At 42.0% G+C, this 25,493-nt stretch overlaps 1 protein-coding gene across 1 annotated transcript; it reads left to right on the forward strand.

The window, feature by feature from the left end:
* The first annotated feature begins 11,097 nt into the window (after positions 1-11,097).
* On the forward strand, positions 11,098-25,343 carry fcgbp (Fc gamma binding protein). Its single transcript, XM_005738405.1, has 23 exons — positions 11,098-11,127; positions 11,218-11,265; positions 12,571-13,812; positions 13,927-14,273; positions 14,392-14,959; positions 15,061-15,659; positions 15,750-16,317; positions 16,555-16,820; positions 16,926-17,267; positions 17,375-17,948; positions 18,052-18,251; positions 18,498-18,639; positions 18,777-19,105; positions 19,205-19,784; positions 19,873-20,471; positions 20,853-21,420; positions 21,533-22,131; positions 22,263-22,830; positions 22,931-23,130; positions 23,229-23,609; positions 23,736-24,022; positions 24,884-24,933; positions 25,031-25,343. Exons 2-22 carry the CDS (start codon positions 11,220-11,222, stop codon positions 24,891-24,893), a joined length of 9,015 nt encoding a protein of 3,004 aa, XP_005738462.1. The 5' UTR covers positions 11,098-11,127; positions 11,218-11,219; the 3' UTR covers positions 24,894-24,933; positions 25,031-25,343.
* Positions 25,344-25,493: the final 150 nt, after the last annotated feature.

Below are 25,493 nucleotides of genomic sequence, written 5' to 3' on the forward strand. Positions count from 1 at the left end.
TGGAAGATGCACAAAATATCATAAATATGACTCTATTGCACAAAGCTTTGATTACTCTTTGGATTCTATAAAGAAACAAGTTGGCACGGTGGTAATCACATAATCTCCTTTGAATGACTTTAAGTTGCACAGTACCTGTCAGTCAAGTTACTGGCTGAGCATGGACAGAGGTGAGTACCATTATAAGTTGTAAACAAATGAACAGGAAGGCTACCTTTTCATAAAAGTTTCTCTGCACTTCCTTTCAGATGGCTCCCCCTACAGGTTGATTACACCAACAGGAACTTGCCCTGTCACTTCAGCCCCACTGCACTGGCCTTCTCATTATAGCCGCACACTTGCACTTGAACTTTATAAGGACATTGACTTTGGATTTTGTTTTTATCATGGAGGAAACAGTTGGCATTCATCTCTGCAGAAAATATGCTAATGCTACTGGTGGCCTGTGTGGTAACCCTGACTGTGACCTTCGTGACCTCATAACAAATGGCACACTGAAGCATCTCCATCTCTGCCATTTTGGAACGCTTTGAAGAAGAGGGCTGAGCAAGACAATATAGGAGAAAGTTGTCTAAAGTCTTCATCTGGGCATCTGGTCCACTCCTCTGACCCAGAGGCTTGCGGGAAAATTCTGGAAGTTAATGGACCATTCAAACACTGTCATGGCAAAGTGGACCCCTCCAGCTTTAACAAGCACTGCATCAGTGACCTGTGTCTTCATGGAGGTCTCCAGTCTGCGCTGTCTCTCTCTCCCTGGCAGATTATTCTTCTGTCTGCTTTTCCCATAAGGCTACAGTTTATGCCTGGAGGAGTCTCGGATTCTGCTGTGAGTGTTAATGTGCTCCCAGCTCTGCTGTGCAATTGAATTGAATTAATATCCTCTACAATTTGTAACTGTGCTGTTTGTAGTTCAGCATCATTGCACACCAAATGAAATATGGAGAGACTGCAGATGCCTCTAAAAGCACATAAAGTTTCATTGTGTTCTGGATACGCTGATATTGATATTGATCAGGACAGAAGAGGAAAAGAGAATTTTGAGCATTATTTGCACACAAATCAGATGTATGCCTGTAGGCACCTGATGTAAAGTTAATTTTCTTGTGTATTTATGACACGCTGGAAATGTTTGTGTAAATTAAATGTGCAGTGACTTATTGGTATTAAGGCCACAACCTTTTCAGATGCCTCTGAGCCACTAGATGGTACTAATGCATCACTGGCCAACCCTAACCTTTACAACTTTTCCTGTCTTCCCGCCCTAAGTTACTGATGTTGCTGTGTACTGCTGCAGACCCATTCTGTCCCTCCTGTTCCAATAACAACATGATTTCTGCCTCTGCCTGTGCTGAAAAAAATAAAAGGGATGGCGCTAAACACAGGGAGAACTCACTGTCAGTCCAGAAAACTGTGGCTGCTTCCACTATAGAGAACACATGAAGGTTGAAGCAATGGCGTCCACATAGGAAGATAGCTATTTATGTCATGCTGTGGAACCTATTCTTTCATTTAGTAAGAATTGGGAGGTAAGCTTATTACATTTGTTTTAGGTTGCCACTCCAAACCTAAAGCGGCACGGGGATGGAGCCCAGTATATTTAATAGGAAGGCATTTGAATGTCATGGTTCATGTACACTTGCAGACATGCTTTCTTAGAAAGTAGGTGTGCCTGTTTTGATAGCAGCACTGGGCAAACATATTCATGTAAGGCAGATCTGTCTGCAAATTTATAAAATTCACATCCTGGATTTCCTTAAAATCATTCAATTAATTAAAGGCGGTGACTCGGTTACCCTCAACATGATGCATTCATGTCCTGTAGCAGACAACTGATATTTTACATGACATATACAGTGGGGCAAAAAAGTATTTAGTCAGCCACCGATTGTGCAAGTTGCCCCACCTAAAATGATGACAGAGGTCAGTAATTTGCACCAGAGGTACACTTCAACTGTGAGAGACAGAATGTGAAAAAAAAATCATGAATCCACATGGTAGGATTTGTAAAGAATTTATTCGTAAATCAGGGTGGAAAATAAGTATTTGGTCACCTCAAACAAGGAAAATCTCTGGCTCTCACAGACCTGTAACGTCTTCTGTAAGAAGCTTTTCTGTCCCCCACTCGTTACCTGTATGAATGGCACCTGTTTGAACTCATCATCTGTATAAAAGACACCTGTCCACAGCCTCAAACAGTCAGACTCCAAACTCCGCCATGGCCAAGACCAAAGAGCTTTCGAAGGACACCAGGAAAAGTATTGTAGACCTGCACCAGACTGGGAAGAGTGAATCTACAATAGGCAAGCAGCTTGGTGTGAAAAAAACAACTGTGGGAGCAATCATCAGAAAATGGAAGACATACAAGACCACTGATAATCTCCCTCGATCTGGGGCTCCACGCAAGATCTCATCCCGTGGGGTCAAAATGATCATGAGAACGGTGAGCAAAGATCCCAGAACCACACGGGGGGACCTGGTGAATGACCTGCAGAGAGCTGGGACCAAAGTAACAAAGGTCACCATCAGTAACACACTACAACGGCAGGGAATCAAATCCCGCAGTGCCAGACGTGTTCCGCTGCTGAAGCCAGTGCATGTCCAGGCCCGTCTGAAGTTTGCCAGAGAGCACATGGATGATACAGCAGAGGATTGGGAGAATGTCATGTGGTCAGATGAAACCAAAGTAGAACTTTTTGGTATAAACTCAACTCGTCGTGTTTGGAGGAAGAAGAATACTGAGTCGCATCCCAAGAACACCATACCTACTGTGAAGCATGGGGGTGGAAACATCATGCTATGGGGCTGTTTTTCTGCCAAGGGGACAGGACGACTGATCCGTGTTAAGGACAGAATGAATGGGGCCATGTATCGTGAGATTTTGAGCCAAAACCTCCTTCCATCAGTGAGAACTTTGAAGATGAAACGAGGCTGGGTCTTCCAACATGACAATGATCCAAAACACACTGCCCGGGCAACAAAGGAGTGGCTCCTGACTTACCGTAAGAAGCATTTGAAAGTCCTGGAGTGGCCTAGCCAGTCTCCAGACCTCAACCCCATAGAAAATCTGTGGCGGGAGTTGAAAGTCCGTGTTGCTCGGCGACAGCCCCAAAACATCACTGCTCTCGAGAAGATCTGCATGGAGGAATGGGCCAAAATACCAGCTACTGTGTGTGCAAACCTGGTAAAGACCTATAGTAAACGTTTGACCTCTGTTATTGCCAACAAAGGTTATGTTACAAAGTATTGAGTTGTATTTTTGTTATTGACCAAATACTTATTTTCCACCCTGATTTACGAATAAATTCTTTACAAATCCTACCATGTGGATTCATGGATTTTTTTTTTCACATTCTGTCTCTCACAGTTGAAGTGTACCTCTGGTGCAAATTACTGACCTCTGTCATCATTTTAGGTGGGGGAACTTGCACAATCGGTGGCTGACTAAATACTTTTTTGCCCCACTGTACTTTACTAAAGCTAAACAGAAAAATAAACATGGTGGGAGGGAGTGTGAAGGGGGCATTTTAGTAAACTGACTTAAGTCCAAATCTTAAAGATTAAAATGAACAAGCCTACTCTAGAAGTGAGACTGAAGCCAAACTGAACTAAAACCAAAAAATGCAAACAAACAAAAGAAGAACAAATGTTAACAGTAAAAGTCTAATATTTCACTCCTCTATGATGTAGTTCTCTGTTGTGCACTGTGGCCTTTTCACACAATCCAAGATCATTTTCCTCTTGTCAAAGTTTAGCACGCCCGCATATTTGCACTAGGAGTTGGCTAACCTCTGAATGAACACCAACAGCCTGATAAATTGCTTAAATTATTGATTATAAAAGACATAGAACCATTTAAATGATCAGTGTAATAAAGTATTATACAATTCACGACTGTCACTTTTTTAATGGCCTATGAATTCCTCAATTCAGCTACTACACCTGTGTGTCATTGTGCTCCTCACTGTGTCATGTGAGTAGCCTGACATTAGCTATTCATACACCAGTACTTGAAATAAGCAAGGCCCACCGACCACTGCAAGAGTGGTGACTCAGCTGTAAAAAACATTAATTAATTAATTAAATAAAATAAGACTGTGTTCAGGCCTGCTTCTAAGATTGTGGGTTTTTTTTACCCAGAGCCTAGAGAACTGTGCACATCCAGATCAGCTGGATGCACACAGCTGGCACATCTAGGTTTATAGGCCTTTATCATAGTCTCCAGTCAGGCCATGTAAATGCCTACAGCACACCTTAATCTCTCATAATTCAAATGTATTTGGACTTAAAGCTGATGGAGTTCATCATTTGGTCCTCACATCCAAACACAGCAGTTGCAGCTCTGCAGTCTTTGTTTTTTCAGAGAACATGGTCACCCAATGAAAAGCTTGTCTGAGGTGCTCTAGTTTGTACCCACAGTTCTGCTTCATGTCCCTATGAGACACACACAGAAGCTTTTTGAAGACAGTGTGGAGTGTTGTTGAATCACAGCCATGTGCAGAGCGCCATGTGTTAAATCCCATTACTTACTTCCATGATTGTAGTAAATTCCTGTTGATAAGCACAGGCGCTGCTTAGCTGCTTAGATCTTTATAATTCTGTCTGAAGAGCAACTGTTGGTAAGGATGTGACGCTTTCTATGCTGAGTAAATGGTTAATCATTCTTTTTCTCAGTTAAAGATATATTTACCCCGAGAGCATTAGAGGGCCCTTTTATTGATGTGCAGGCATTTATGAACATTTTATGCATGTAGCAGTCATGCAGACTTTATGAGGGACAATAGCAATTGCCCATAATCATTATGATGTTAATAGTAACAGAGGGAGTGACAAATGGAACAGCACTAGGGATACATCTTGCCATCTCATACCTATATTCCTCATTTAATATCTATTTTATGTCATCCTGGGATATCTACTGCCCCAGTTGGTATAATTAACAGAAACCCTCATTATTTAAACCAAATTAAACAGTATTTTATAACCCTTTAAATTTAAATAGAAAATGATCAATTTTCACAAGACTTATCCATTTCACATCTAACACTGTGCGCCTTGACCCTGCCTTGTACTGAGTTGGAAAAGCTGTGCTAAAGAGAATGGTCAGAGATAAGGGCCCTTTAGATGGAGCGTATGTATAAAGTAAAAGCAATATTATGTAAATCAGATTTTAAAATTAGTTTAATGAGATATAGGCTGTGTAAATCAGCTCAGCAAGGCTGCTGATGTAAGACTTGTCTCCCTCCTAGGTATGTCATGCTCTAAGAATAGCCGCTATGAGCTCAGTGAGGTCCACCGTCCTGTTGTGTCCACTGAGCCTTTCCTCTCTGGCAAACTGCAGCTGGAGAAGCAAGAAGGGCTGCCTGTGTTAAACGTGGCTACGCCCACAGTGATGGCCAATGTGTACGTGTTTCTGAAATACACTAGGGGCAAAAGGACCTTTGTGGCCACTTCTACTCTCAGAAAACTGCCTATAGTGTAACTGTAGCAGAGGCGTGGTCTACAGGCCCCACAGATAGTGATTCAAGGAATGGGTGTGCCAAATGTTACATGTCTTTGATTTCACCATTGTTGCTGGTGTTTTTCTATTTTATGGTAGAGTTTGTACCTCTGTACTGTCAGTTCGTTCTTCGTTCTGTCCTTTTAAAAAGGATCACAATGACATTTTCACAATAAACACAGTAATATTTCACTTTAGGTTTCTATTGGCGGTGACTCAGGAAAATACAATAAGTAAAACAGTGTTTATGAATTAAGAATGCAAGCATGAACTGATCTCTCTGCTTTCCAATAAACAGAGAGGAACACCGTCTGCCATTTGACAATGGAGGATATAAATTACACTATTTGTTCAGCTGCAGACTTTTCACACTATTTGAGGTCAAAATTGACTTGTCATTCACCCACTAAGTTAACCTCAAGTTAACCATCTCAGTCTCAGGCCTCTTGTGTGGAAACAGATGTGATGACTTTCAGCTGAGAAATGGTCATCTTGCTGAAGGATTTGAGAGTTCCCGCAGCGAGGTAGTATATCCTGGACAGAAGTGAAATGACATTTGTGGGGGAGGATAAGATGAATACAACGTGTCACAGCATGACAGCACAGTATGTGATATCCTGTTGGTGAGTAGTTCTGAATTGCAACATCGTTGTAACAGTGGCGTGGAGCGTGATATTTACACTATTATGTGCATCAGGGCCGTTTGTGCTGTGGCGCGTCAAATTACCTCCGCACTGGACGCATGTACGGCCGGCCATGCCACAGGAATACAGATGAAACCGTGGTGCCTTTTATAAAGACTTTTGCAACTCGTTATGTCACATTTCTGATTCTAAAAACTCAGGTACATGGTGTTTTTGGCTGGATCAGCAGAAACAGGGACTTTTTTAAAGCAATGGTACAGAAAACATATGTTGCTGTATGTATTTACAGGCTTGTTAGCATAGAATGAGATTATTTCTAAAAGTGTGCTAAGGTTTTTCACTGAACAAAGATGCTTTTTTTAATTGTAAACCATCATTTTAAAGTTAAAACATATTTCTGTGAATGTTGTCTCATTTAACTGAAATCTGATGCCCCTCACAGGAGCTCCATGTGGAGTGAATCTCTCTAAAAGATTTGCCATCGTTTTAAATTGTCTTGCATGGATCGTCAATTAGTCCATGACCAAAATTGACTGGTATTTATATGAAATCATTCAACTCAGTTTGAACCCTCAAAGGACTTTCTACTATAATTCTCACTGATCTAATCACTCACAAACACACACACCTGGATGCATCGAGGGAGACTCAGGGTTCAATATCTTTCCCATGGATACTTTAACAGATAGACTATAGGATGGAATGGGGATTGATCCACCAACCTTCCAATCGGTAGACAACCCACACTACCACCTGAGCCACAGCCACCTGAAATTAAGGCACTGTACACGTATTGCTCCATACCTATACAGAGCCTTATTTGGGGGGATTTTGATATCAGCGAACTAACTTTTATTCTGTGTTGGGAACACATGCCGGCTTCAACGTCCATCCACATGTTGACATTCTGCAATCAATTGACTCAGACCACACCCATCTTCAAACAAGTTTCTTATTCCGATCATGGCTGCACACCAGTAACGTTTCATGACTGCATGGTTGTTGTATGAAACCTGCCCAACTCTGGGTAGTAGTTGTTATAGTCAGTGCTGGCATGGTAATATGCAAATAGTCATAGCAAAACAAGTCAAAACAACAGCAATACTTTCTGTTATCCTAGCTGCTAAACATATTTAACCTTTCAATGGTGAAACATGTTTTGACATTTGACATTAGTAAACATACCCTAAATAACCTCTCATCCAAGAAGCTTTTTCAGTTCTAAGGTCAAATGGTGGAGATCAGACACCAACTAGGGAGGATCAGAAAGACAAACGCAACAACATTGTCATCCCCTATGTAGCCGGTTTATCAGAAAAACTCAGGAGATTCTTCTCCAAGCACGACATCCCAGTGTACTTCACACCCAGCCACACACTCACACACTCAGACAAATACTGGTTCATCCCAAAGACAGAATTCCTAAACACAAACTTAACAACATAGTATATGCTGTTCAGTGTAATGAGGATTACTTAGACCTGTACATTGAAGAAAGACTAAAGACCCACTTTGTAAACGCATGGCACAACATAGAAGAGTCGCCTTGGCGGAACAAGACTCGGCGGTCTATCTGCATCTAAAGGACAAAGGTCACTCTTTCGTGGATGGCAATGTTCATATTTTGGACAGAGAGGACAGATGGTTTGAAAGAGAAGTGAAAGAAGCCATCTGTGTCTACTGTGAACGACCATCTTTGAACCGAGGCGGTGGCTTAAGACACCAACTGTCTGCCATCTATAATCCAGTTTTGAGAACCCTTCCCAGATGCCTTAACACCCACTCACATCCTGGGCCATCTGACCTCAGGAAATTGCATGATAGGCTGGGGCCAGGTTTCACAATGAGTTCACCTGAAACCCTGGCTGAATGTGACCTTCATACGTTTTCACACCTTGGCTCGTGTGATTGGGTAGAGGATCAATAGGGGTCTATGTCCTTCTTAGGGGACACTCCTACAGGGCTTAAATCTGGGACTCTCCACCATTTGAACTTAGAACCGAAGAAGCTTCTCGGATGAGAGGTGAAACGCCTTCAAGCAACTTAAAGAAATCCAGACGCTTTTCTTTCCAAGCTACATAACCGCAGATGACCTGGACCATTGAGAACCTTCACAGACACCCTAAATGTCATTCTTCCAGCCTGAAATTTGATGACTTTTCAATCAAAAACATTTTTAAAAATGATATTTTATACTCTTGCACAGGTACTACTAAATTTTGCCCGCTGATGCTGTTGTTGGTCAAATTTGTCTCTAGTTTGATGGATTTTAGATCCATCAATGTGTTAAATAGAGGTAAAATCGGGGGTTCAGGAAATTGTAAAACTAAACCAGACATATCATGTCTGTGTATATTTTTTGTGGACAAGTGGACAACATGTTAATTAGCTCTGTAGTTTTATATTCAGTATAAACCACTTATGAGGTCAAAACTGGCCAAATTTCAAACACATAAAAAGGTATAAAAAACATGTAAGCTTTAAAAAAAAAAAAAAAAAAACAACTTTTGCAACCCATTGCTCAAATAGTTTGGTGTCAAGAAGGATTAATCAAAGGTCCCAAGACTGTATTGTCTCCAGAAATCCTAAGTACCTCAATTCTCAGTTCTGTCAGGTCTGGTTCCTTCATGACTCTCCAACCTGGTATGTTTTGTTTTCCACGACAATCATATCATATTACCTACTTAATATAATAGCATAATAACATTTTTATAGCAGCAAAACTGGATGCCATATGCACTGAATGTCTTTGTAGTCTGCCATAATCTAATATTGACACAATATTGGAATTACTGTTACCAGTTGAACCCCAAGACATTTATCAAAAAAGAGGACCTGTCAGTAGTGTTAAAACAGGTCTATTGAAAAAGAAGAAAAAACAGTGAGGGCGCACCTATACCCAGTCCAACAATATGTCTATAATAACGAAACAAGGCTTTCTCTGACCCTGCCCAAGACCTCCTGATCACCAATTAAATATTTGAGTATTAGATTTTTTTTAACAAACTCTACTGTACACTTTTGAGCTCTGAGTTATATTTACTTTTGCTCTATCACATATAATTGTTGCACCCTTCACTGCCCACTGTTATTCTTTGAGTGACACACAAAACCAACAGAAACCTCCCATTTCGCCCAGCTATATCCATATTACAGTAATGTTAGTTTAATAATTGTTGACTCAGTTCCATGGGATCATCCACCCAATCTGCAAGCTTTACAAAGAACACATCATTCATGAGAAACTTCCTTAAAGTATACGGTGTCGTGGACAGAAGCAGTTTGGACATGGTCAGAACGTCTCATTTGAGAAATGAAGAAAAAGTGTTCTTAGCTGCTTATCTTAACAAAAAATACAGTGCCGCAAAAAAAAAAATCAGTTTTTTGTTTGGTTTGTCACATTTTATAAAAAATAAATTTTGATGTTAGTTGAAAATGCAGTTTTTAAATGTTGACTTTATTTAATAATGTAAAAAAAGAAAATAAAAAAGCTATCCAAACCTATATGCCCCTGTGCGAAAAAGTAATTGTAAAATTTTCACTAGCCACACCTATTACTGCCAGATATGTGAAATCAATAAATCGTTTAAATAGAGCCTGTTTGACAAAGTGAAGTAGGTTAAAAGAGCTCAAAAAGGGACACATTATCCTATGAACTGAAAAAACAAAACAAAGTCACTGACATGTATCAAGGGTTGCAAGGCCATTTATAAGGCTTTGAGACTCCAGTGATCTTGATGATCCACAAGACTTTTAGAACAATATTCTGTGGATTGATGAGACAAACACTGAACTTTTCAGAAGGTTTAAGTCCTGTTATATCTGATGGAAAACTAACACAGCAATTCATAAAAACTGTGTTAGTAATATGGATGTTCTGGGGCTACTTTGCTTCTTCAGGATCTGGGTGCTTTGTCGTAATTGATGGAACTATGAACTCTGTAGTCTATGAGAAAATCCTGAAGTAGTGTCCAGTCTTTATTTAGTGCCTTGAAGCACCCTTGGGCTATGCAGCAGGACATTGATCTGAAACAAAAGCCAGTCCACTTCTGAAAAACATAAAATGTAGGTTTTGGAGTGGCCCAGTCAAAGTCCGGACTCAAATCCCATCACAATGCTTTGTCAGTTAATGCTTGAAAATGCTCCCATATGGCTGGATTTCAACAGTTTAGCAGATAGCAGTGGGACAAGGTTCCTCCACAGCAATGTGAAAGAATCATTGCCAGTTACTGCACTTTATGTTCTGGCCATTGTGATGATGATTATGATCATTGTTATAGACATAAACTGAGTAAAAAATAAGAAAGCAACTGTAACATCAGAAATCAACATTAAAATAAAATAAAAAATAGTATATAAACACTGTCTGTACTTTTGTATTGTTCAAAGTTGTTCTATTATCAAGAGATCTGAGTAACTTTGAAGGTAAGCAGTGATTTTGGCCTTATCAGGTTCGTGCCTTTCCTAATCTAAAACAGATTATATTGTTTGGTTACACCAGAATATACAACTGGATATCAGCTGATAATAAAATTAGCCTATATCTCTCAGTGTTTAGATATTGAGTGTCACTAGATTTTATTTTGATGAAAACTTGTAAAATGGGTTCAAGCTTTATGTTTTATTATTTATGTAAGAGAAAATGAGAACAAGAGTTACTTAAAAAAAACATACTTTTTTTTCTTTCTTTCTTTCTTTTTTAATAAAAGTTTATCAGAGACCATTAAAAACATACCAAAGTGCGCTCACACAGTAAAATATAAATGATTCATTCCATACATGGGCCTATAGTTTGTATTAGACGTTACACCCATATTAACAAACAGCAAGTCAACCAAGTTCTGCCTAAATTTGTTTTAGAGGAAGGGTATTGTTTTGATAGAGTTGTGGACATTTCGTGTTTTTTTATTGGTTGTTGCTTTTGCCCATTAGGCTATAAAAAGATCGAGGTGAAAGACCTATCATCCCAAGCATTGCTCTAAGCAGGTAAGCATTGGGCTCTTTAAGCTTCAGGCCGGTTAAATAATATAACTCAGAAAACTTTCAGCAATTAAAACAAGAATTTCTTTCCTTCAGCCATGGGAGCCCTGTTGATACTTTGCGCTTTGGCAGCTTTACTCAGCTGTAAGTATATTTGGTCATTCTTCATTTTGCTTGGATATATTTGTTCTTTTCTTCAACTCAATTCGAGATGTGTGTCCACGTAGATTTCAATTATATTTTTAATTCTAAAATATAGTTGTTGTTGTTGTTGTTGTTGTTGTCCATGAATTTTCAAATGCTTATAAAACAGCTGAAAAAAATGTTGTTGTTTTTTACTATGATGCCAAATTACAGTTACTAATTATAGTTTAGTTGTTTTCCTGAACAGAAAAATTATTTTTAGTGGTTGAATGCTTGATTAATTTTCTACTTCTCAAAGAAGTCCATTGTGCCAGCTCAAATATTACTATAAAAGCAGGAAATCAGTTCAGTTCTTGCAAAGAATCAATTCACTCAATTGTTCATAGAAAACTATATATATATTCTTATATATTCTTTTTGTGTGTTAATTCCAGTCACCTTAAATTTATTACCTCGTAAAAATGGATGAAAACTAAGAATCTCAGGATACAAACCACACAAACCTTGCAGAATGAAACTGCTCAATTTGTTTTTTGGGGTTTTTTGGGGTTTTTGTTTTGCTCAATTTGAAGCAATTTATCCAAGATTCCAGTCTCATGATTTGAAAGCATTGTTGTGTAACCACACTAGGTGTTTGTGTGAATGAGGCAGAATGTTAAACAGGTAAAGAATTTGAGAGTGCGGCACATAAAGGATAGCCATCTAAATTGAAATTTGCTTTTGTTGGAAATAGCATTTACCTTTAGCTGCTATTGAGTTGGCACTATTAAAACTGAATGGATGAAACAGGAGTGTAATCTAAATCCCCCAGGCCCTGACTGAGCCCAGAATGTGGTCTTTTCACAGCAAAAGCGCAGATATTGATAATATTTCCATTATGCAATTATATTGTCTGCGCAAGTGACTTATTGAGTGCTCCAGAGAAGCAGTCAAGTGACTATTCCTTCGTCTAAATCTCTGACAATTGTTATCAAGGAAAGAAGCTATCCATTCATTATAGAGTAGCATTCATCCCAGCCTTTGTAACTTTGAAATGGAGGCATTTTTCAGCCGCTCTCTCTTTGGTGTCATATTGTTTCTTTGTAATGTGTATGCTATCCAAGAACTCTCAAGCCGTGTTTTTGTATTGCCAGCCTGAGAATCCTTTGACTGCTTTGGCAAAAACTGTCTCATTAATTTCCTGACGCTTTCATGACATATTTTCATCATGCACAAGATGATGCCTGCCTTTTTCATTTCTGAGAATGTGAAAAGCTCTTACTCTGTGTTTTTTTGCTGTTTTCCTGCTCTCTCACCTTCTCCCAGGTCCATCTAGCGCTGGATGGGCAGGGAGGGAGTTTGCCCTTTCCTTCCTACAGAATTATCTTCAGCACTATGACACTCCCCAATATCAACTCCACATCACTGCTATTCAGGCAAATACTAAAGTGACAGTGCAAGTACCTCCCTTAAGCTTCAAGCAAGAAAAAACTTTAAATGCTGGAGAGGTGGTTACCATCAGTCTCCCCGATGGCGTTGAAATGTATGGTAGCACGAAGTCTTCCAATACAGTGCGTATTGAAGCCTCCGCAGATGTGACTGTAACCTCCTTCAACTACAAGCTGTACACAGCAGATACATCTGTGATCTATCCGGTCAGTGAATGGGGTACAGAATATTTCATCTTTACACCTCCTGGAACCCCCTATGCAACCTTTAAAGAGTTCTCTGTGACAAATGGAAAAGAGGCCCAAGAAGTTGAGATCTTCCCACAAGGGGCAATCAAGTTTGAGAACCGTGTCTACGATCAAAACAGCAAAATGGTATTAAACCTCAAGCCATATGAGAGTGTCCAGCTTCAGAGTTCATATGAACTTTCAGGCACCAGAGTTTCCTCCAAACACCCTGTTGCCGTTTTCAGTGGTCACACTTGTACCTGGAGATTCGCAAAATGCAACCATGTTTATGAGCATCTACTGCCAGTAAGCAGCTGGGGAACAAGCTTCGTCATGCCTCCCCTGAGTTTCCAGAAGAATTTTGATAGTGTCTACCTTCAGGCCTCCCAGAACACAAGTGTCACTGTCCAAAATGGCCAACGTAAAGATGATTTGAGTTTGAGCACAGGGCAGACAATAGAGATCCAGTACCACAATCCTGACGCACTGTCCATTCAGGCTGATCATGGCATCCAGGTCCTATTGCTCTTCAATGGTGTGGAACATAGCTGGTTACTGTACTACGACCCTTTCTTGACGAATGTAATATCCACGGACCGTTTCTGCTTTTCCTACTCATTTGAGGCTCTAGCTGGGTTTGAAAACAAAGCTTTAGTTGTAGCACAAACCAGTGCAGCAGCAACACTCCGTTGGGATAATACAGAGCTGCCTCGTGATGTGCAGTGGAAAAAGATTGAAGGATCAGAGTTCTCTTGGGCAGAAATATCCTACAACCAAAGCCCTACCAACAACAAACACACCCTGTCCAGCTCAGGTTCGCCTTTTGCTCTCTACAGTATAGGATTCAGTCAGATGAACGGTTATGGGTCCCTAGGACAGTGCGTGCAGCCAGGTAAGCAGCACACAGTATTGATGTTTAGCATTCCCCCCACTCCTTCACCAGTAATATTTCACATTTATTAAGCAGACTGATGTGAGTAATTATTGTTTTGGTTTTTTTTAACAGGAAGTGCATCTCTGTCCTGCAGCAGCATCACCTGCAGGGTCAATGAGATGTGTGAGATGAAGGATGGCCGTCCCTCCTGTGTTCCAGTAAAAAAAAATCCTGGAACATGCTGGGCAGTGGGAGATCCTCACTACCGTACTTTTGATGGACGACACTTTAACTTCATGGGTACCTGCACATATGTCATTTCTAAAAACTGTGACAAGGGTGATAGTCTCCCTGCATTTGAGATCCTCGCCCAGAATGAGCACAGAGGAAATCTCAAGGTATCATATGTTGCCATGGTCACAGTGAAGGTGTTTGATGTTACCATCACAGTAGTTCGGTCCGAGACTGGGCGTGTGAGGGTAAGCCTTCTTGTCTTTAATTATTTATTATTGTTATTTATTATTATTTATTATTTCAAAATAATATTTATCAAAATGCAGTGTAGTAAATAATTCTTTTCATCTTTCATTTGGGCAGATTGACAATATTCTGTGGAGTTTGCCAGTAACCTTGAATAATGACAAACTGAGAATGCATAAGAGCGGAAGCTCTGTGCTCATTGAGACCGATTTTGGTCTGACAGTCCGTTATGATTGGGAACAACGGCTTGTGGTCACTTTGTGCAGCAGTTATGCTAGTAAGACTTGTGGACTGTGCGGTAACTTCAATGGAAATCCCAGTGACGACTTCACCACACCCTCTGGCGCACAGGCAGGTGGAGCTCTGGCCTTTGGTAGGAGCTGGAAGGTGCCAGGGCTTGGGGAAGCTCAGTGCAGAGATGGCTGTACAGATGGGTTGGATAACTGTGAAAGCAGCCTGATGAAAACATGGGAGAGTGACTTGTTTTGTGGCATCATTGCACTTGACCTATTTAGCAAATGTCATAAAATCATTGACCCACTACCATACATAGAGGACTGTAAATATGATTTATGCATGGGAGGTGGTCTGCGACATTTCCTCTGCAGTGCAGTGGAGGCTTATGCTGAAGCTTGTCAGATTGCTGGGGTCCAGGTTCAAGAGTGGAGGAAGAAGGCACAATGTCGTGAGTAATGTTAACTAAGTTAATAATTTAATTAAGCGACATTTATTTTTCATTAACTGTTAGAATTACTAATTACATTATTCTTTTTTTTCTCACTAAAGCTGCCAAATGTCCAGCAAACAGCCAATATGAGCTCTGTGGCAGCGCCTGTCCTGACACATGTTCGGACCCAAATGCTTCCTCCAAATGCAAACGCCCTTGTGTGGAGACCTGTACCTGTAAAGCAGGCTTTGTTTTAAGCGGAGATAAGTGTGTTCCTGCTACTCAGTGTGGCTGTACCTATGAGGGTCGATATATTCCTCCCGGAGAGGCGTTCTGGGCTGACCAAGGCTGCAAGCAATGGTGTAAATGTGTAGCTGGAAGCAGACAGGTTCAGTGCGAGGAAAAGGGCTGCAGGACCGGGGAGGAGTGCAAAGTGGTTGATGGCATAAGAAAGTGCCAAGCATTGTCTTTCAGCACCTGCCAGGCCACTGGTGATCCCCATTATATGACCTTTGACAAGAAGAAATTTAACTTCCAGGGCACATGTGTCTACCAGCTTGTTGCACTCTGTTCCAAGGACCCAGAGTTAGTGCCATTTGAAATCCTAGTGCAGAATGATCACCGGGGCAGCAAGGTGGTCGCCTACACCGGGTTAGTAGAGATCAAGGTGTACTCCTTCAGCATTATCATTACTAAGACACACAAAGGCCAGCTTATGGTAAGAAGTACCTAGTGTTTAATATGACAATGTTAATTCTGTGAATTGTGGTCCTATTTTCACCAAACTGAATGTTTCATTTGGCTTCAGGTGAATAACGAGCTGGTCAATCTGCCTATCACCCTGGAGGAGGGAAAGATATCTGTCTACAAGAGTGGCTGGTATGCAGTCGTCACAACTGATTTTGGCCTGAAAGTTTCCTTTAACTGGGACAGTGCCGTGTTTGTAACACTGCCAAGCAACTACATGGGTGCCGTTTGTGGCCTCTGTGGCAACTACAACGGCAAACCTGAGGATGACCTGATCCCGAAAAATGGTAAAACACCCGTTTCGCCAGTAGATTTCGGTACCAGCTGGCGAGTGGCTGAGATCCCGGGTTGTGTCGAAGGCTGTAAAGGGGTCTGTCCTGACTGCGACATTAATCAGAAAGTTCAGTATGAAAAAGATGATTTCTGTGGTGTGGTAAAAGATGCAAAAGGACCATTCCGCGACTGCCACGCCAAGGTTGATCCAGCTAGCTTTTTTGAAGACTGTGTTTATGATGTATGCTTATATAAGGGCAGGAAGGACGTGCTGTGTAAGGCTATTACAGCATACACATCTGCCTGTCAGGCTGCAGGGGCCAATGTGTACAACTGGAGAACGGTTCACTTCTGTGGTGAGAAATGCTTTCATTTTATAAATAATTTCCATTGAAAAATAATTAATTAATAAGTATATTTTTCATGAATTGGAAAAAAGGAAAAGGTAGAATAAACAGTGTTTGTCTTGTTTTTTATGTTACACACTTCAGTGAATTTTTCTTCTTTTCCCTCTGGTTTTATGTACCTTTTCTAATGGCTGCCTGCTTCTGTGCTCTAAATTGAATTGGCTCTTTTATGTCCCTTGTATACAGCGATGCAATGTCCCACCAACACCCACTATGAAATTTGTGCAATCGCCTGTCCTGCGACTTGCCAAAGTCTGACTCCTCCTAAAGGCTGTCAAGCTCAGTGTGCGGAGGGCTGTTCCTGTGATGATGGTTACATCCTTAGCGGAGATGCATGTGTTCCCTTATCGGAGTGCGGCTGCGTTTACAATAACCGCTACTACCGAACTGGAGAAGTGTTTTATCCCAATGGGCAATGTGAGGAGGAGTGCAATTGCAAAAAAGGAGGAGAGGTAAAGGAAACTAGAGGAGGGAAAAGTAAAGATTAATCATTTAGATGAAGCTTTTTACTGACCTGGTTGGATTTTTTTTTGTTTGTTTGTTTGTTTGTTTCCTAGGTTGAGTGCAAGAAGTTCACATGTGGCCCTAATGAGAAGTGTAAAATAGAAGATGGTGTCCAAAAATGCCACCCTGTTGGCAAGGGTGTATGCCAAGCTGCTGGTGACCCCCATTACCTCACTTTTGATGGTAAAAAATTTGATTTCCAGGGGACCTGCACTTATACACTGTCCAAGAGTTGTGGACTGGAAGGTACCCACTTGGTGGACTTTTCCGTTCAGGTAGAAAATGAGCAGTGGGACAGGGTTAAGAACAGAAAGGTGGTGTCTGTAACCAAGCTGGTTGCCGTGGAGGTCTACGGCTTCACTCTCATCATGAGGAACAATATGTTTGGAGTCCTGGTGAGTAGTTGGCCTGCTTTAAAGAAGTTTGTAATTACTTATTTTATGTAGATACAAATGTTGATGTGGAGTTATTTCTTGCACTAACACAGATGTCTTTCTTTTAGGTAAATGGCGTGTTGAGCTACCTTCCTATGAAACTAAATGATGGAGCCATTCTAGTTTATCAAGAAGGCAATCGTTACGTTATTGCAACCAATTTTGGGCTCCTTGTCACTTATGATCTGGTCTATCAAGTGACAGTCACAGTACCTGGCAATTATCGTGGTAAGGTCTGTGGCCTGTGCGGCAACTACAACGGGGACAGAAACGATGACTTCGAGATGCCCAATCGTAGGCTTACCAATAACGTGAATGAGTTTGGAAAGTCATGGAAGGTCACCATTCCCAATGTTGTGTGTGAAAATGGCTGCGAAGGGAATTCTTGTCCTGAATGTGACCCAGCTCTCAAGGCAGTGTTTTCAAAGTCCGCCTACTGTGGTATAATGACCAATCCCAACGGGCCTTTTGCAGTTTGCCATAGCATCTTGGACCCTCAGCCATATTTTGCTGACTGTGTGTTTGATTTGTGTGCTTCCAATGGTGATGGAAAGGTGCTTTGTGACAGCGTAGCAGCCTACGCCTTTAACTGTCACGCTGTAGGAGCCGATGTCAAAAACTGGAGAACGCCTTCCTTCTGTCGTAAGTCGTGAAGTTCACAAATTCATCTTTATTATACCCTTTTAATACTATTTTGGCTTCATCTCTAAAATAATTTCTCTTTTCTTGTGATACTTTATTTCAGCCATGAAATGCCCGATCAACAGTCACTACGAAGTGTGTGCTGAAGCCTGCTCCGCCTCCTGTGCTGGCCTCACAGAGATTGTTCAGTGCCCCTCCAACTGCACAGAAGGCTGTGACTGTGATGCTGGCTTCTTATTCAATGGACAGACTTGTGTTAAAGAGATTGAGTGTGGATGCTATGAGAATGGAAAAACTTATAAGGTATGACTGAGGAATTACAATAATATAGTTTTTCTGTGTGTCAAAGTGGCTTTAACAAATACTGATATAGAAATAATGCTTTTTCTCTAGAGTGGTGGACATTTCGATGTTTGATTTATGGTTTTTGATTTGCTCTTAAATTTTTAGTGTTTAAATTGCTGATTAGGCATAAAATAATGTTTTCTCACTAGTTTCTAATGAGTATTTTTTTTTCCATGTTTAACGAACCTTGTTCTGTGTCACCAGCCTGGTGATGTTGTGTATGAGGAAGACTGTAACAGAAAGTGCACATGTAATCCAGGAAAAGGCCTCATCTGTGAAAAGCACTCCTGTCCTCAAGACACCAAATGCATGGTCAAGAACGGAATCAGGGCATGTTACAACACAGGCAAGACACAAACACTGTATTTTGTATTTACCCATTTGATAAATCTTTACTGGTAAATGAAAAAAATACAGTAACTTGAATAATTAGGGTTCAATTAAACAGCTATTTGAAAATTATTCTTTATTTATCCATTGCAGATCCCTGCAAAGATCTCAAGTGTCGGGCACAGGAGACATGCCGAGTTGAGAAGGGCGAGGCTACGTGCATCCCAAAATACACAGGCACCTGCTGGGCCTGGGGCGACCCTCACTACCACACATTTGATGGGTACAACTATGACTTCCAGGGGACCTGCAAGTACGTCATCTCTAAGACGTGCGGCGAACTGGATGGTCTAGTTCCATTTTTGATCACTGAGAGGAATGACAACAGAGGCAACACAGCAGTTTCCTACGTCAGAAATGTAGATGTGTTTGTGTACGATTACCAGATCACCATCCAGAAGAACCAAGTTGGTCAAGTCATGGTGAGTTTCAGTTTCTTGCCTGCTTACTTTTGACATTTGCTTGTGTACAGTACATATATATATGTGTGTATCCATTGTTCTGGTGCATTTTGTTTAAAGGTGGACGGGGAGCTGCTGAATCTTCCTGTACTTTTGGGTGATGGTAAAGTCTCAGTGTTACAAAGAGGGAACACTGCACAGGTGGAGACAGATTTTGGTCTGGTTGTCTCCTATGACTGGAACTGGTACCTTGTCATTAAGCTTCCCAGCAGCTACTTTGGCTTGGTCTGTGGTTTGTGCGGCAACTTCAACGCTAATGTTCTTGATGAAATGCTAAATCCAGCAGGCAAACCAGTTTCCTCAGTCATTGAGTGGGGCAAGAGCTGGCTAGCACCTGAACAGGACAAGGAACATCCTTGCTGGGACACATGTGAGAAAAACTGCCCTACCTGTGACAACGACGATGTTAAGCTCTATAAAACCGAGGCGTTCTGTGGGGCTCTTGCGGACAAGACCAACGGCGTGTTCCAGAAGTGTCATGAAAAGGTGGACCCCCAGGCCTTCATGAACAACTGTGTGTATGACATGTGTTACAACAAGGGGGACAAAAAGATGCTGTGCCAGGCTCTGGCCTCCTACAGTGATAAGTGTCGTGACGAAGGAATAATAATCAAGAACTGGAGAACAAAATTTGGCTGTCGTAAGTATTTGAAAAACTCTTCGTCTAATGATTCAAATCAAATATGTAGTTCTTATTTTCTGATTGTCTCTATTTAATTCATAACCAGCGATGAACTGTCCGCGCAACAGCCACTACGAAGACTGCGCCAGCCCGTGTCAGCCATCCTGCCCATTAACTGGAGAAAAGCAGGTCTGCAGCGGGACCTGTGTGGAGACCTGTGTGTGTGACGAGGGTTACGTCCTCAGCGCCGGCGTCTGTGTACCTACAAAAACATGTGGTTGCTCATATCAGGGTCGCTACTACAAACCAGGACAGCAGTTCTGGGATGATGAAGCTTGCCATCGCCTGTGCGAGTGTGATATGACCCTGGGCATTGTGGCATGCCGTGAGGCTTCCTGCTCTGCCAAAGAGCAGTGTACTGTAGTGGATGGAGAGCGCGCCTGCCGACCCATTAGTTACGCCACTTGCTCGGCCTCAGGTGACCCGCACTACCGCACTTTTGATGGCCGCAGGTATAATTTCCAAGGCACGTGTGTATATCAGCTGGCAGGGCTTTGCTCTCAGCAGCCTGGGCTGGTGCCGTTCAAGGTGACTGTGCAGAATGACCACCGGGGAAGCAAGGCCGTGTCCTACACAAGCACCGTCAAATTTTCCATATATGGCATCACTCTCACCATAAGCAGAGAATACCCTTACAAAGTCTTGGTAAGTGATGATGTAGATAATGTGAAGCATATAGGCGATGTAATAAAATATTGAATGCCTAATGCATTTTGTGCAGCTATTAGAGGAGAAAAGGAAATAGGGCACAGCATGTAGTCGCTTTATTGAAAATAAAAAACAGAAGAGATACTCTGAGCCTCAAATCGTTGGATGATAATGCCTTTTGTCATTGTACTAATTCTGACATCCCTCATGCTCTTCTGCATATGTCTTTAATTGCATATTAAAATTTTGATCCTGGCAGACTTAATTAAATCAAGATTTAACTGCACATTAGAGTGGATTAGCAAGGGCCACAAAATTATTAAATTTATAAGCTCCTAAAAATATTCCCTTCTCCTTCCCTCGTTTTCTGCTTTTCAGCTCGACGGGCAGCTTGTTTTGTTGCCACTGAATTACAATAACGAGCTGATGGTGTCCCTCAGCGGCTGGAAAGCTGTAGTGGAGACAGCTGCTGGTATCACGGTGACCTTTGACTGGCAGAGCACAGTGACCGTTACTCTGCCCAGCACCTACCAGGGTGCAGTCTGCGGCCTGTGTGGTAACTACAATGACAAAGCTCAGGATGACCTGACAATGCCCAACGGCAACACCACGTCTAATGAAAGACAGCTGGGGGACAGCTGGCAGGTGGCCATTGTACCAGGCTGCTCATCAGTCTGCCAAGGGCCGTGGTGCCAAGCCTGTTCAGACTCCCAGAAGAAAGTGTATGAAGCCAACAAGTACTGTGGCATTATTGCAGACAAGGCAGGGCCCTTTAAAGATTGCCATAGCCGTGTGGACCCAGCTCCTTACATGGAGGACTGTGTTTTTGACGTTTGCCAATATCAAGGGCACCATGGATCAGTGTGCGATGCTGTGGAAGTGTATGCCTCTGCATGTCAGAGCATTGGAGTCACCATCTACTCCTGGAGAGCAGAAAGCTTCTGTCGTGAGTTTGAATTTTTTTTTTTTTTTTGGCCTGTTTTATTAAGTCTCTTGTTTCAAAATATCTTTTACCTTTTACCTTCTTTCCTTTCCCATCTTCTCATTCCATCCCACAGCTATGGCTTGTCCTGCTAACAGCCATTACAGCCTGTGTGCCACGGGTTGCCCAGCCACCTGCGCAAGCTTAACCCCCGTTACCAGCTGCCACAGGTATTGTTCAGAAGGCTGTGAGTGTGACGAAGGCTACCTCCTGAGCGGGGATACCTGCGTGCCTGTGAAGGACTGCGGGTGCTCTTATGATGGTCAGTACTACCAAAAAGGAGACGTCTTCTATTCTGAAGACAAGTGCGCAGAGGAATGCACTTGTGGGGACAATGGAGCTGTGTCTTGTCAAAAGGCCAAGTGCCGTCCAGGAGAAATCTGTAAGCTTGTAAATGGAGTGAAAGGCTGCTATCCAGAGGGGGAAGGCAAATGTGTAGCTTCCGGTGATCCTCATTACATTTCCTTTGATGGACGTAGGTTTGATTTCCAGGGTACCTGTGTCTATGTACTGGCCAAGGTTTGTGATGATGACAAAGGTCAGCTGACGCCGTTCACCGTCACTCAGGGGAATGAGAAGTTTGGAAATGGAAAGGTGGCTGTGACGAAGTCAGTGGCAGTGTCAGTCTATGGTTATGCCATTTACATCCAGCAGAAAATGCCTTGGAAAGTCTTTGTGAGTTTGTTATCTTGATCAAACATACTTATGTAGATATGTCTTGTATTTTTTCTCATTTTTTTCCCCAAAAATGATTTTTTGTCTCGATCTTCTTCTTTTTTTTTTTTTTTTTTGTCTCGATCTTTAAGGTGGATGATGAACTACTAAACCTTCCGCTATCCCTGGAGAATGGGCGTCTCAAAATAACCCAGGAAGGTCGAAACATAATTGTTCGAACAGCCTTTGGACTGACAGTCCTCTATGACACTGTGTATTATGTTGAGGTGATTGTTCCCTCTACATACCAGGGAAAGATGTGTGGTCTTTGTGGAAACTACAACAAGAACGGTGGTGATGATTTCATTCTTCCTGGTGGCAAACAAGCCAAAAACGTTGATGAATTTGGGATGGCATGGACGGTGGACCTACCTGGGTATATATGTGGAGGCTGTGGAGGACAGTGCCCAGAATGTGAGCAGGCCAAAGCTGTCCTGTATGGAAAATCCGACTCCTGCGGCATCATCAGTGCGCCTAATGGGCCTTTCAAAGCCTGCCACAGTGTCATTGACCCAGCAGTATATCTGTCGGATTGTGTGTTTGATGTTTGTGCTGTGGGGGGCAACAAAGACACTCTGTGTAACAGTGTGCAGGCTTACGCTTTGGCCTGCCAGAGTGCAGGAGTTCAAATCCAGCAGTGGAGGAGCAACTCTTTCTGCCGTAAGTAACACACAGCAGTCTCTAGCTGAAGATTAGCTCATGTATTCATCTGTGCTCTGTATTTCAGGCACAAATTTTTTGCCCTTGTTTTCTCTTCTAGCTGCATCCTGCCCTCCACACAGTCACTATGAGCTGTGTGCCGACACCTGTAGTGGGACATGTGCCAGTTTTGTTACCCCGTTTGGTTGTTTTCCGGGCTGTTTTGAAGGATGCCAGTGTGATGATGGCTTCGTTTTCAATGGTGTCCAGTGTGTTGTCCTGGAAGACTGTGGGTGTATGTACAACGGCAGATATCTGATGGTAAAAACTGACTAGCCCTATATTCTGGTCACTGAATTAACACCTGAATAGAGCTATGACAAGTTCTGTATGATGAGTTTTTAACATCTTCTTCCCAGGTGGGCCAAGAATTGGTGGACAACGACTGCAAGTCAAAGTGTGTGTGCCAGGCCTCTGGTATGGTAAAGTGTGAAAAGCTGTCCTGTGCCAGTGGGGAAGTTTGCGATATCAGAGACGGGGTCAGGGGTTGCCACCTGAAGCAGGGCCAATGCGTCGTCAGTCGTGATGGCCAGCTAAGCTCCTTTGATGGTATGTCAGGCGCGATAGGAGCACAGGGCGCTTTCCAAGTGGCGTCTCTGTGTGACGAGAGCGCTGAGCTGTGGTTCCGTGTGGTCGTGGACGTTAGGGTCTGCAACAAGGGGGCAGCTCCCACTGTTGCCAGTGTGTATGTGTTCTTCAGCGATACCATCGTGGCAGTGAACAGCGAACACGTGACCTGGGTGAGAACATTTTTATGCAACAATTGAATGTGATTGGTTTGAGCTCAGTTTTATACTATATTAGATAATAATAGACATTTTATACCATAATAATAACAGTTATGTTCCATTATCTGTGTCATTCAGGTAAATGGCAGGAAAGTGTCTCTTCCCAGCAAAGTGACAAGCACACTCTCTGTCCAAATCTCAGAGAGGGCTTTGATCATCGAGAGGGCGTCCGCTGTGCGGGTCACTTACTCTATTTCTCAGGAGGTCACCGTCATTATTCACAGTAGCCTGTCTGGTAAAATGTGCGGCGCCTGTGGTAACTACAATAACGACTCCAAAGATGACATGACGACAGCAGATGGAAAAATCACAACTGATGTGTCTGTAGTTGTCGGCTCCTGGAGCGCTGGGGACTTTTCCAGATGGTGAGTACTTTAAAGACACATTGCAGCATTTCCTGTGTATAAATATATGGGGGTTAAAGGGGAAGATATAGTACTACACTTAGTGCTATGACAGGATCAGCCTTCGCTTCACTACTTACTCTCATAGTGATCCAGAGCTCCAGATATTAACTTTTAATTATTTGGCTCCATGTTAGAGGGTTTATTTTTTTAATCTTAAATGCTATCTTTCCCCGTATTATGCAAACTGCAAACTTAATTTGACCACTGAAATAATCAAGTACAGATCAGCGAGAGATGGGAAGGTGCTATGACCATTCAACCGCTTATTCTCTTAACAGCAAGAACTAAACAAGGACTCCACAGAGCCCTTTTAAGGGAATGAGAGTGTGGTTTTTAATTGCATTTGGTCCAATTTAATTAAGAAATGCCAGAGAATCCCCTGTGGTAATTACTGATTAAAAAGCAGGTAAGGCTGACAGGCATGGCCATCAAAAGCTACCAAGCTTGCAATCCAATCACTGCTTGTCATCCAAGGACACTTAAGACTCATCTGGGTGCAATATTAATTTGAGCCCTCATGTTTAGTTTTGTGTCCTAGCCTTAAGTCACCTCTTTGGAGAGCAGAGTTTTGTCCGTCTCTTTCCTCCCTTGACTTGAGTTATTCAGAGTTGTCGTTTATTTGGCTTTTTTTTTCAACAAGTCCATAGAGAACACAAGAAAATAACTCTAATAAGAACAAGTGCTAATCCTCAGTTCTTTTAAAACACAAATTTCATGTACAAAGTCATCACACGTAATTTCCGCTGTGCCCGAGTGGACACGACTTTCCTTTGCTCCAGTCTCCTTATAAGTTCATTTTCCCTTTTGTTTTCATTGCAGTGGCCTGTAGAGATGCTGGTCCTGTGCCGACAAAAGCATCTGGTTAACAGGTAATAAAATATAAAGTTCAGATATTAACTGATGCTTGCTCATGAATGAAACAGCTGCACCGTGGCTCACGTCCATGTTTCTTCCCCTCTTAAACAGGATGAAGAATCTCGCTTGTTCACAGATTTACTCAACCTGCTTCAGCACCTCGTCTTGATTCATGGAATAGTTTAAGTTGCTTCCTGGTGATTGTGCCTTCTATTGTTTACCCAGGGTTTAGAAAAAAGAGGGAAAGAAAGGGGCGAAAGAGGCATGGAGCTCATTCTTGACCAATATCTCCATCTAGTGGGGGAGAAAATTATTCCATCTCCTTTCCCGTTATGTCTTGCCTGTCTTGCCTGTCTTGCAATACTTTTTAATATGTGTCTGTTATTAAAAAAAAACACATTGTTCTGACCACTAAATAAAGATATTTTCTCTGCAGTATGTGGCTTGTTTGTGATTCTTCGCGTGTTTCCTCTAGAGAAGCTCTACCTGTATCAATTTAAACTGGAAAAACATGACATTTTGCACATGTAATAGAAGTAATGCTAACCTAATGCCATTATAAGAAACCTATATG

The sequence above is a fragment of the Pundamilia nyererei genome, unplaced genomic scaffold, assembly GCF_000239375.1.
Source record: "Pundamilia nyererei isolate P.nyererei 1_Seehausen unplaced genomic scaffold, PunNye1.0 scaffold00084, whole genome shotgun sequence".
Classification (NCBI taxonomy): domain Eukaryota; kingdom Metazoa; phylum Chordata; class Actinopteri; order Cichliformes; family Cichlidae; genus Pundamilia; species Pundamilia nyererei.

Coding starts and splice junctions, on each gene's coding strand:
- fcgbp (XM_005738405.1), top strand. CDS start 11,220: ATGGGAGCCCTGTTGATACTTTGCGCTTTGGCAGCTTTACTCAGCT. Junction 15,660..15,749: donor CACACAAAGGCCAGCTTATG/GTAAGAAGTACC, acceptor ATTTGGCTTCAG/GTGAATAACGAGCTGGTCAA. Junction 23,131..23,228: donor ACAACGGCAGATATCTGATG/GTAAAAACTGAC, acceptor TCTTCTTCCCAG/GTGGGCCAAGAATTGGTGGA.